The sequence below is a fragment of the Danio rerio genome, chromosome 3 (assembly GCF_049306965.1).
Source record: "Danio rerio strain Tuebingen ecotype United States chromosome 3, GRCz12tu, whole genome shotgun sequence".
Lineage (NCBI taxonomy): Eukaryota > Metazoa > Chordata > Actinopteri > Cypriniformes > Danionidae > Danio > Danio rerio.
The window spans coordinates 12,210,807-12,222,112 of NC_133178.1; the positions used below are offsets into that span (position 1 = coordinate 12,210,807).

Sequence of the window (11,306 nt, forward strand, 5' to 3'; positions counted from 1 at the left end):
TGGAATTGAGTGGTAAGTTTGCTGGTTCAAGAATCGGCTAGGTTAGTTGGCATTTCTTTGTCGAGTTTGCATGTTCTCCCTGTGTCCGCATGGATTTTCCCCACAAGTCCAAAGACATGTGCTATAGGTGAATTAGGTAAGCTAAATTGTCCATAGTGTATGTGTGGATATGGGTGTTTCCCAGTGATTGGTTGCTGCTGGATGGGGATCCGCTGCGTAAAACATACAGTATGCTGGATTAGTTGGCGGTTCATTCCACTGTGGCGACCCCAGATTAATAATGGGACTAAGCTGAAAAGAAAGTAAATGAATGAATGTCAATCATCGGACAACCTGTGCACAAAATATATACATTGTTTTCCCTAAAAGCTTCAAAGGCAACCTTAAGGACTTTACATCAGGTAGTTGTTTTGGTTTTACTAAAGGTGTTGCACATGCAAATTCCCCGAACTTGGCCAGACTCTGCTCCAAGTGGCGCATCTTTGATTGCGGAGCCATGGCCAAAGTTACAAACAAAGTAATGCGCTCCGCCACCCAAAATCATTTTGTGCGCACCCAGAGTGAAGTTGTTACAACCAAACAAAACAAAACTTTCCATTAACTATAAACAATCGCTCCATCGCGCTCACGCGGCTCTCGGTCCAACCCACACTCACCAGCGATACCAAGCCGACCAATCACAGAGCTTGCGCTACGCGTCGTTGATGTGTAGTTACATTTCTTGAGAAGTGCACGTCAGCTATGAGGGCTATACGTCCATGTGTAGGCTGCGCCGTAGTATAAAGCAGAAGTATAAATCAGCCTTAACAATGATCACCTCAGGTGCTGATTGTGTGCTTTATTCAGTGATAAATGCTACCAGTATGCGCTTGAAGACCATTTCACATGACATTTATTGCCATACTAAAAGCGCCAGCAGACCTCACATCTCAAATGAAACTAAAATAAAAAAAATAGCAAACTGTTTAAAAATTAAAGTCAGAACTGTGACAGTGCATACAAGCAACATCAGACACTCAATCGCCTATGTTTTTTTTTTACTAATGTTTAAGAGGCTTAGTATTCATTGATTATAGAACTATCATGTCATTGAATGGGTTTAGTATTTAATGGTTTCGGTTGTTTTGTGTCGCATTTGGAGCAGAAAACAAAACTGGAATCTTGTCTCTTGCAGTTTGCCTTAAATATTTCCTATCTGTTTTCCACAACAACTTGCAAGATTTGCACCTAAGCAGCTGATTTGTTTCTCTGAAGGATTCGAGAGACGGCCTCTTAAACACCCGTCACATGCTGAAGGAGGGGAGGGAGAGAGCGGCCCCCCAAAGCCTCGCTCCAGTACCGTTCCAGCTCTTGTGCCAAAGCCCCCCTCCACCCCTCTGGTTAGACTTGTGGGTAAAATTTACTCGCTCAAGTGCCGGTGAGTAGCATGTCAGATTTATACTTGCATCACAGCCTTGATGTCTACTAAATTAGGAAGCGAGCTGTTTTAGGATAGGCTGTAACAGTGTTTAATCCATGTGCAACATTAACAGTCCCATCTCAGAATAGATTGCAGTTCTAATGACATGACATGGCATAGCAATGACCATTCAGCCCACTTAAGTGCTGGTTTGTAATACTTGGTAATAATTGGTGTCGTTGAAGTTATGGCCTAAAGGTTACAATGTGGTACTTGAACCATTGTCGTGTATGAGTAAACATACTTGACAATATAATACAATATTCACTTTCACTTCACAGTAGTAGCAAGTTCTCAAATATTCAAATGTTTCAGCTGTTTTCATTTTAGTGAAATCAAGTTCAAAGCTAGCATTTCCATCTAGAAGCAAACTTAGCTCCTTATTAGAGCCTTGGTTCATTGTAGAAGTTAGCACAGAAGGTTTGGGAAAGATTGACATTGATAAAACATTGACTCTTGTAGATATGTGAAGTTGACGTCGTTACTATGTAATACTTTTTTTTTGGGGGGGTATTGAGCATTTTTTTTATTGATGCATGGAATTAACTGTGAAAGTGTTTTAGTATAATTCTTAAAGCAAATATGGACTTATACAATTACCGGCCACTTTATTAGGTACATCTTACTAGTACCGAGTTGGACCCCCTTTTGCCTTCAGACTGCCTTACGCCCCATTCACACGGGGCTTCAGTGTCAACGCTTCACAGAGGGCGCGTCTGAAGTTGGGGCTAACATGATTGTCATAGAAGCGTAAGCCAATGAAATTAGTCAACAATAGGCTACTTTCTAAGCTGGTGTATTTGCATACAGCAATCAGATTGGCTGTCACTTCCGAAGGCAGAACTGCCGCTCACTGGATATTTTCTCTTTTTCGGATCATTCTTTGTAAACTCTAAAGATGGTTGTGCGTGAAAATCCCAGTAGATCAGCAGTTTCTGAAATAATCAGACCAGCCTGTCTGGCACCAACAACCACGCCATGTTCAAAGTCACTTAAATCACCTTTCTTCCCCATTCTGATGCTCGGTTTGAACTGCAGCAGATCGTCTTGACCATGTCTACATGCCTAAATGCTAGGGATGTAACGGTATCAGAATTTCACGGTACGGTAATACCTCGGTATGAATGTCATGGTACGGTATTTATTGAATCATTTACAGGAAAAAACAAAACTTATGAAAATACTCCAAAAAAGTGCCAAAAGTGTCAATGACATACAAATTAGCCATCTATCTGTAAGCTTTGAAACAGGAACTTCAATTTTAATAACAAAAAAATATTAAACCATGTAAAAAAATAAAGTTTCAATTTAGTATTGTTGAAAACTCATCACATTCAACATTTAATCACTCACTGACTTAGATAGAGATGGGTTTAAAGGAAAATTATCATATAAATATAATCTGGTAAAAGCTGGTATCTCTGGGCATTTACAATGTCCCCTGCAACAGAAAAAAACCCTCTCATTTGGGACTGAGGTTTCTGGGACAAGAGAGATATGACTTGGCCCAGGTTGACAGCAGTGGGTAACGTTGTGCATTGTCTTTCCCCCACTTGAGAGGACAAACCATGAGTAAGATAGAGGTCTCATGTCTGCATCAATCTGAACAGTGTGCTGACAACACCGCTATTCAGTACGCGCGCGACAACACCGCTATTCAGTACGCGCGCGACAACACTGCTATTCAGTACGCGCACGACAACACAGCTGATAAGAACTCGCGCGACAACACCGCTATTCAGAACGCGCGCGACAACACAGCTGATAAGAACTCGCGCGACAACACCGCTATTCAGTATGCGCGCGACAACACAGCTGATAAGAACTCGCGCGACAACACAGCTGATAAGAACTCGCGCGACAACACAGCTGATAAGAACTCGCGCGACAACACAGCTGATAAGAACTCGCGCGACAACACAGCTGATAAGAACTCGCGCGACAACACCGCTATTCAGAACGCGCGCGACAACACAGCTGATAAGAACTCGCGCGACAACACCGCTATTCAGAACGCGCGCGACAACACAGCTGATAAGAACTCGTGCGACAACACCGCTATTCAGTACGCGCGCGACAACACAGCTGATAAGAACTCGCGCGACAACACAGCTGATAAGAACTCGCGCGACAACACAGCTGATAAGAACTCGCGCGACAACACCGCTATTCAGTACGCGCGCGACAACACAGCTGATAAGAACTCGCGCGACAACACAGCTGATAAGAACTCGCGCGACAACACCGCTATTCAGAACGCGCGCGACAACACAGCTGATAAGAACACGCGCGACAACACCGCTATTCAGAACGCGCGCGACAACACAGCTGATAAGAACTCGTGCGACAACACCGCTATTCAGTACGCGCGCGACAACACAGCTGATAAGAACTCGCGCGACAACACAGCTGATAAGAACTCGCGCGACAACACAGCTGATAAGAACTCGCGCGACAACACAGCTGATAAGAACTCGCGCGACAACACCGCTATTCAGTACGCGCGCGACAACACAGCTGATAAGAACTCGCGCGACAACACAGCTGATAAGAACTCGCGCGACAACACAGCTGATAAGAACTCGCGCGACAACACCGCTATTCAGTACGCACGCGGCGACAACACCCGCTTTAGAGTTTTCCGGCTCTTTTTCATCCCCGCTTCTAGCAGCACACTTCATTTCCGCATTACTGGATCTGTAGCGACAACAGACCGCAAGGGATGATGGTCAAGCATGGGCTGATGGGAATTGTAGTTTTCGCTACCTCCCGTTCGCTTCATTCGCCTGAGCAAATTTTCTCAGAAGACCATTAGTTTTACCGAGTCATGCTACTTCGGTAATATCGAAAAAAATTAATATTGCGGTATGACGGTATTTACAATACCGTTACATCCCTACTAAATGCATTGAGTTGCTAGTTGTTAATAAGAAATTTGTGTTAACAAGCAGTTGGACAGGTGTACCTAATAAAGTGGCCAGTGAGTGTATTGTCTATTGATTGTGTTTATATGTGTTAAATATGCAGTCAAGCTTGAAATTATTCATACCCCTGGGAAGACTTTGGAATATTGAGCTATTTTGCACAAGGTAGTCGATGGTGCACTCCGCTGCTCTTGGGCTTTGATCAGTGGAAGCCATTTAAGGGAATGAGTTTCATAGCACAGCGCTTTCCGTATCCAGTGCGAAAGTTGCTTCACATCGCATGTTGATGAGTGCCTGAGGAAAGTGAAACCAGTGCGCCCAACACTGCTGAGCAGCAACAATTAAAAGCCAGAAATGCCATATTATTTTCGACATCCTATAGTTTACTGCATGCTTAATTATAAACGATTATACCAGTGCTCTAGACTTTTTATCATATTTAATTTGTGATTAATTTCTCGTAGGTTCTGTGACGTGGAATTTCACGGCCCTCTCTCGGTACAGGAGGACTGGATCAGACACCTACAGCAGCACATCCTCAACCTGAACTACAAGAAGACCGAACCACCCGCAAACGACTCTCCTGCCCAAAGCGACACTCCTGCGCCCAAACCCCAAGTCTCAGCTGCTACCTCCACGTCCACTGCATCCACAATCCCTGCCGCTGCCCCGTCCACACCGTCCCCCAAATCCCCCACAGCTACACACGCTTCAGCCTCCACCCTCAGCCAAGCTTCCACAGCACCATCACCTGCTAATTAGGATAGGATGCCGTCATCTCCATCCCTAATTTGTAAAGATCAGTCATCTTTGAATATCTGTCATCAAAGGAAGATTTTTACTGGGAATGGTCTCAGATAGCGACCCACTCACCCTGACCTACATCGGGAGCATCTGTTATGATTGAGGAGTGAGGTAGGTGTGTTGCCATGACAGCTCTCCTCTGACTGATCCTTATTTATGAACAGGAAAAGAGTTACTTCTTACATTTGGGTTTGCTTTGATAAGGAGTACATGGTGACTGTAAGTACAGTTCTGTAAGCTACCTGGCCAGCAACAACAGTCGTCGTTAAAAAAAGGAACTCCTAAAACTACAGCCAAACCCTTTACCAGATGTATTGTGTAAATTGTTGACATATCTGAGAATTACAATCAGAAAGACGAACATAAAACTTAACCTAAAATGGTTTCTCTGAAGCACTTAAAGGAAAGTCCCCCCTTATAAGAAAGCTAATCTATTCATTTTGTTCACAGTTTGTAACTGTGATAATTGAGTATAAGCTTACACTGCCATGCAGTTATCAAAAAAAAAGAGACATTTGATTTAGATTGATTCATGACATGCCTTTTCTTTCCTGTCAATAATGCGGTTTTGATGCTTCTCAGTTGAATCTTGCTGCTTAAAGGGATATTTCACTCCAAAACTACTCATCCTCTAATTGTTCTAAACCTGATTGAGATTCTTTCTTCTGATGGAACGCAGAGGAAGATACAGTATAAACCATTTCAATGTTACTGGCTCATGAACATTTCCTGCTTGTTGTCAAACTATTTTGTAACTGTTAAAAGAGGGAATCCAATCATAACTTGATGTTAAATCAGTTATCATAACGTTATTTATCCAGATTTTAGATTCTCGGATGCTATGGAAATGAAAACATGTAAATACGTTAGGACCATTGTTACCGTACGTTCACACCGAAAGCGGCGAGAGCGTCAAAGTAGCCGGAAGTCATTCATTTTCAATGAGAGCTGGCGGCGATAGGCGACGATAATCGGCGAGGAGCAGCGCGGCGCGTCTTCGCCGACGTGAGCGTCGAGGAGAGTTGAAATGAAGTCAACTTTTTGGTAATGAGCTATGACGCGGTTCGGCGGCAAGCAAATCAGAATGAAGACGTCCACCGCTTGATAGCAGTTCAGAGAACACAGACCTGTGAACTTTGGTTCCGACCACAGTTGTTCCCAAGGGTTTGATTATTGCGGTCGCCGGATTTCCAATTATTTACAATGTTTTCTTACAGGAACATGCATTAAATAAGTTACTGGCAAGTTACTGATGTTCATTAATGTTATATAAATTTATCTTTAAAAAGCGGGATTCTCACGCGATGTGACAGTACAAAACAGTACTGCTGCTTCAGGATATTTCAGACATATGGACACATATTGGATAAATAGAGCAAAGCCATACCACATGCAGCTTGATCTTCCATTGTTATATGAATTTGATAAGAAGTGCGCAACATTTTCACGCTAAAAACATGTCTTATGCAAGAATGTAACTGATAATGCTGCAACGGCTCCTTTAAGTACGAGATCAATGTAGCGAGTTTTGACGCTCTCGCCGCCGGAGCTGAAGGCAGACAGCGTTGTCGCCAGGGCGGCCAGAGCGACCTTGGACGCTCTCGCCGCTTTCGGTGTGAACGTACGGTTATGGTTTATATCCCTCAAAATGGTCTATACTGAATTATATACTTCCATAGTTTTGTTCCTGCTATGGATCTCAGTGGCTGCTTGTTTCCAGCGTCCTAAATATTTTGTTTAACACCATGAAGAAACATTTAGAACCACGTGACCGTTAATAAATGGTGTGGAAATGGTAATTTTGGGTGAATTATCCCTTTAAAGTGTGTTCACACTTTGGTTCATTTGGTCCAGTTTAGTGTAATCTTTGTGTGCTTGGCATTCTGTCATTTTAATGACAAAACCTAAAGATAACAAAAACAAAAGGATGTATATTTTAAACTCTCCTAACATCCCAAAACCCATGTGATATACACTACCTGACAAAAGTCTTGTCGCCTATCCAAGTTTTAGGAACACCAAATAATAATTTGACTTCTAGTTGATCATTTGGTATCAAAAGTGGCTTCTATGAAAGGCAAAGGCCTCTAGATTACGCTTATTTTACCAAAATAAAATATGACCATGTCTTGATTTTTAATTATTTAATTAAGACAGTAAGGTCTGACTTTGCTCAGACAAAAAGTCTTGTCACTTAACAGAAATAATGTACAGTATAGAATATAAAGTCATGCTGCTCTGGAATAAGAATGAATATTGTGTATGACTCCCATGAGCTTGGAAGACTGCATCTATACATCGCTGAAATGTTCATCAAGATTCTTTGGATTCATATTCAATGCCTTCTTCATCATCTTAAGCTCAATAATGTTCATGTCTGGTGACTGGACTGGACATTCCTGGAGCACCTCGACCTACTTTGCTTTTAAGAACTTTGATATGGAGGCTAGAGCCACGTTTACACTAGTGCGTTTTAGTTTTAAAACGGCATTTTAGATCAAAAACGATCCGCGTCCACACTAGCGTTTCACCTAGCGTCTCTGAACATATAGCGTCCACACTACGCCACCAAAAACATATATCACGTGACCATTCGCGCACTCTGGGCCTGCGGGTTCTAGTATAAACAGAAAGCATGCGTCTCGCTCGGCATTTGGTTATTGTTAGTCAACAAACGCCGGTTGAACATTTAACGCGATGGCAAAGGAAGCAAGAGAGGTATTTTTGTGGACAGACAACGAGGTCGAGTTGTTACTAAACGTAACAAATGAATAACTGCACAATGGCACCTAAAACAGACAATAATGCAAACAACGCTCCCATTTCTGTGCCCATGTTGTTGTTTACAGTACTGTCTTCCGGTAGCGTTAAAGCCATGTGTTATAGTCATGTGATAGGGACTTGATGAATAAAGGAAGGAGGATACGCAATGACACAAAAGCCCCAATCAGGTAGCGAATCTCAGAAGTCTCACCTCCGTTTTCAGATGTCTCCGTTTTTCCTCATTCACACTGAAACGAAGCATCAGCGTTTTAGAATTAAAACGGGCTCTCCAGCGTTTTCAAAACGCTCCGCTTTCAGTGCTCGAGAACTCCGGCGTAGTGTGGACGGATGGCGTAACCGTAGCAAAACGTATGTGTTTTAAAACGAAAACGCATTAGTGTTAACGGGGCCTAAAGTGAGAAGGAGCGCTATCCTGCTGAAGAATTTGCCCTCTCCTGTGGTTTGTAATGTAATGGGCAGCACAAATGTCTTGATATCTCAGGCTGTTGATGTTACCATCCACTCTGCAGATCTCTTGCACACCACAATACTGAATGGAACCCCAAACCATGATTTTTCCTACACCAAACTTGACTGATTTCTGTGAGAACCTTGGGTCCACGTGGGTTCCAGTAGGACTCCAGCAGTTCAACAGATTATTCTTTAAAAAAATCGACCTTCTGCCACTTTTACATTAACTAGAAGTCAAGTTATTATTTGTTGCTCTTACAACTGGGATCAACAACAAGACTTTTGTCAGGTAGTGTACATCTAATTATGTGCATGTGATGGTATGTTCGTTAGTTGAGAACTCACGAAGAGCATGTAAAATGTGAGAAAGGAGTGAAAAAAGTAGCAGGAATTCCTCCAACTGAAGATCTGCTGAAAGAAAGAAGTATTTCTGATGCCTATATTGAAATGTACAAACTTTTTTAGTTCGTTTAGAGGTTTTAGTTCTGTGTTGCTTTTTATAATTGTGTCTTACCGCATTAGAGGTTGTTTGGAAGTGGATGGAGACCAGTTTTTCTTCAAAACAAACTTGAGCACTGTTGTCTCACAGCATGAAGATCACTGGTTTGAGTCCCAGCTGGACCAGGAAGCATTTCTGTATGAAGTTTGCATGTTTTCCCTGTGTTCGAGTGTGTTTCCTCTGGCTGCTCCAGTTTCCAGTCCAAAAACATGCACTATAGATGAATTTAATAAACTAAATTGGCCGTAGTGTATGAGTGTGTCTGTGAATGTGAGAGTGTATGGGTGTTTCCCAGTACTGGGTTGTGGCTGGAAGGGCGTCAGCTGTGCAAAACATATGGCAGAATAGTTGGTGGTTTATTCTGCTGTGGCGACCTCTGAAATAGAGACTAAGCTGAATGAGTGAATGAACTCGAGTCAATTGTAATCAGACCAAACCTGCCGAGTGTGAACACACACATAAGAGTTATTGATCAAATTTGTCTCCAACCAAATGCTGCTAAATATTTAAAATAAGCTAAGCACACTTAGTTCAATGCATCGTTTTAGCACATGACCAACATTTGTACAAAGTGAGCTTGGAAAAATTCCGAACATGCGTATTTACGCCTTTGTTGCCATTTCATAGGGCTCGTTATTTTGTAGCGCGTTTGCACAAGCTTCGCTTAATCCTAGATTGCTTCATTTTTACTGCAGCTTTCTCGCTAATTTGTAGCTCCAAATGAAACAGTTGACGTAGCTGTCTAAAAAAATAGTCTTATTGTTTTTTTTTAAAAGATAATGATGATAACATACAGTGCATCCGGAAAGTATTCATAGCGCTTCACTTTTTCCACATTGTTTATGTTACAGCCTTATTCCAAAATTGATTCAATTAATTTATTTACTCAAAAGTCTACACACAATACCCCATAATGACAATGTGAAAAAAGTTTTAGAAATTTATACCAATTTCTATAAAATAAAACCCTTGAAAAGTCACATGTACATCAGTATTCACAGCCTTTGTCGTGAAGCTCTAAGTTGAGCTCAGGTACATTTTGTTTCCACTGATCATTCTTGAGATGTTTCAGCAGCTTAATTGGAGTTCACCTGTGGTCAATTCAGTTAATTGGACATGATTTGAAAAGGCATACACCTGTCTATATAAGCTCCCAGGGTTGACAGTGCATGTCAAAGCACAAACCAAGCATGAAGACAAAGGAATTGTCTGTAGACCTCTGAGACAGGATTGTCTTGAGGCACAAGAAGGGCCTTAGTCAGGAAGATGATCAATAACCCAATGGTCACCCTGTCTGAGCTCCAGGGTTCTTCAGTGGAGAGAGGAGAACCTTACAGAAGGACAACCATCTGTGCAGCAATCCACCAATCAGGCCTGTATGGGAGAGTGGCCAGAAGGAAGACAAGCCAAAGTTGAGATTAAAATTAAACTCTTTGGAGTGAATGCCAGGCATTACGATTGGAGAAAACCAGGCAGCGCTCATCACCAGGCTAATACCATCCCTACAGTGAAGCATGGTGGTGGAAGCATCATGCTGTGAGGATGTTTTTCAGCAGCAGGAACTGGAAGACTAGTCAGGATAGAGAGAAAAGTTGAATGCAGCAGTGTACAGAGACATCCTGAATGAAAACCTGCTTCAGAGAGCTCTTGACCACCTCAGACTGGGGTGACTGTTTATCTTCCAGCAGGACAATGACCCAAAGCATGCCGCCAAAATATCACTGCAATGGCCTCACAACTACTGTGAATGTCTTTAAGTGTCCCAGCCAGAGCCCAGATCTAAATCCTATTGTACATCTCTAGAGAGATCTAAAAATGGCTGTACACTGTCCCATCCAACCTAATAAAGCTTGAGAGGTACTGCAAAGAGGAATGGGCAAAAATTCCCAAAGACAGGTGTGCCAAGCTTGTGGCATCATATTCAAAGACTTGAGACTGTAATTGCTGCCAAAAGTGCGTCAACAAAGTATTGAGCAAAGGCTGTGAATACTAATGTACATGTGACTTTTCAGCTTTTTTATTTTTAATAAATTTGCAACCATTTCAAAAACTCTTTTTCCACATTGTCATTATGGGGTATTGTGTGTAGAATTTTGAGGAAATAAATGAATTCAATCTATTTTGGAATAAGAGTGTAACATTAAAAAAATGTGAAAAAGTGAAGCGCTATGAATACCTTCGGGATGCACTGTAGCCTTTCGTATTTTAGGCTCACAAAAGTCACCTTCTTTGTGTATGCATTTCAAGAGAGCCCAAATTTTATGGCCCATTTGAATGTGGAAAAAACGATTTGGCTAAACTTCATTTGAATGTTTAACAAGATTTAAAAGTTGATGCACTTTTATCTGTGATAAATCGAGGAGCGTTTGTGTGTTTAATGTATATA

General features: G+C 42.0%; 1 protein-coding gene across 5 annotated transcripts in view; it reads left to right on the forward strand.

Moving 5' to 3' along the window:
• wizb (WIZ zinc finger b) overlaps positions 1 to 5,924 on the forward strand; it is a 46,081-nt gene extending 40,157 nt beyond the window's left edge. For all 5 annotated transcript variants that reach the window (XM_009299232.5, XM_009299233.5, XM_001341758.10 and 2 more), the window contains 2 exons: positions 1,255 to 1,417; positions 4,848 to 5,924. In XM_009299232.5, coding sequence (XP_009297507.1) covers positions 1,255 to 1,417; positions 4,848 to 5,145 — 461 coding nt within the window. In that variant the 3' untranslated portion in view covers positions 5,146 to 5,924. The remainder of the gene's footprint in view (positions 1 to 1,254; positions 1,418 to 4,847) is intronic.
• The last annotated feature ends 5,382 nt before the right edge of the window (positions 5,925 to 11,306 follow it).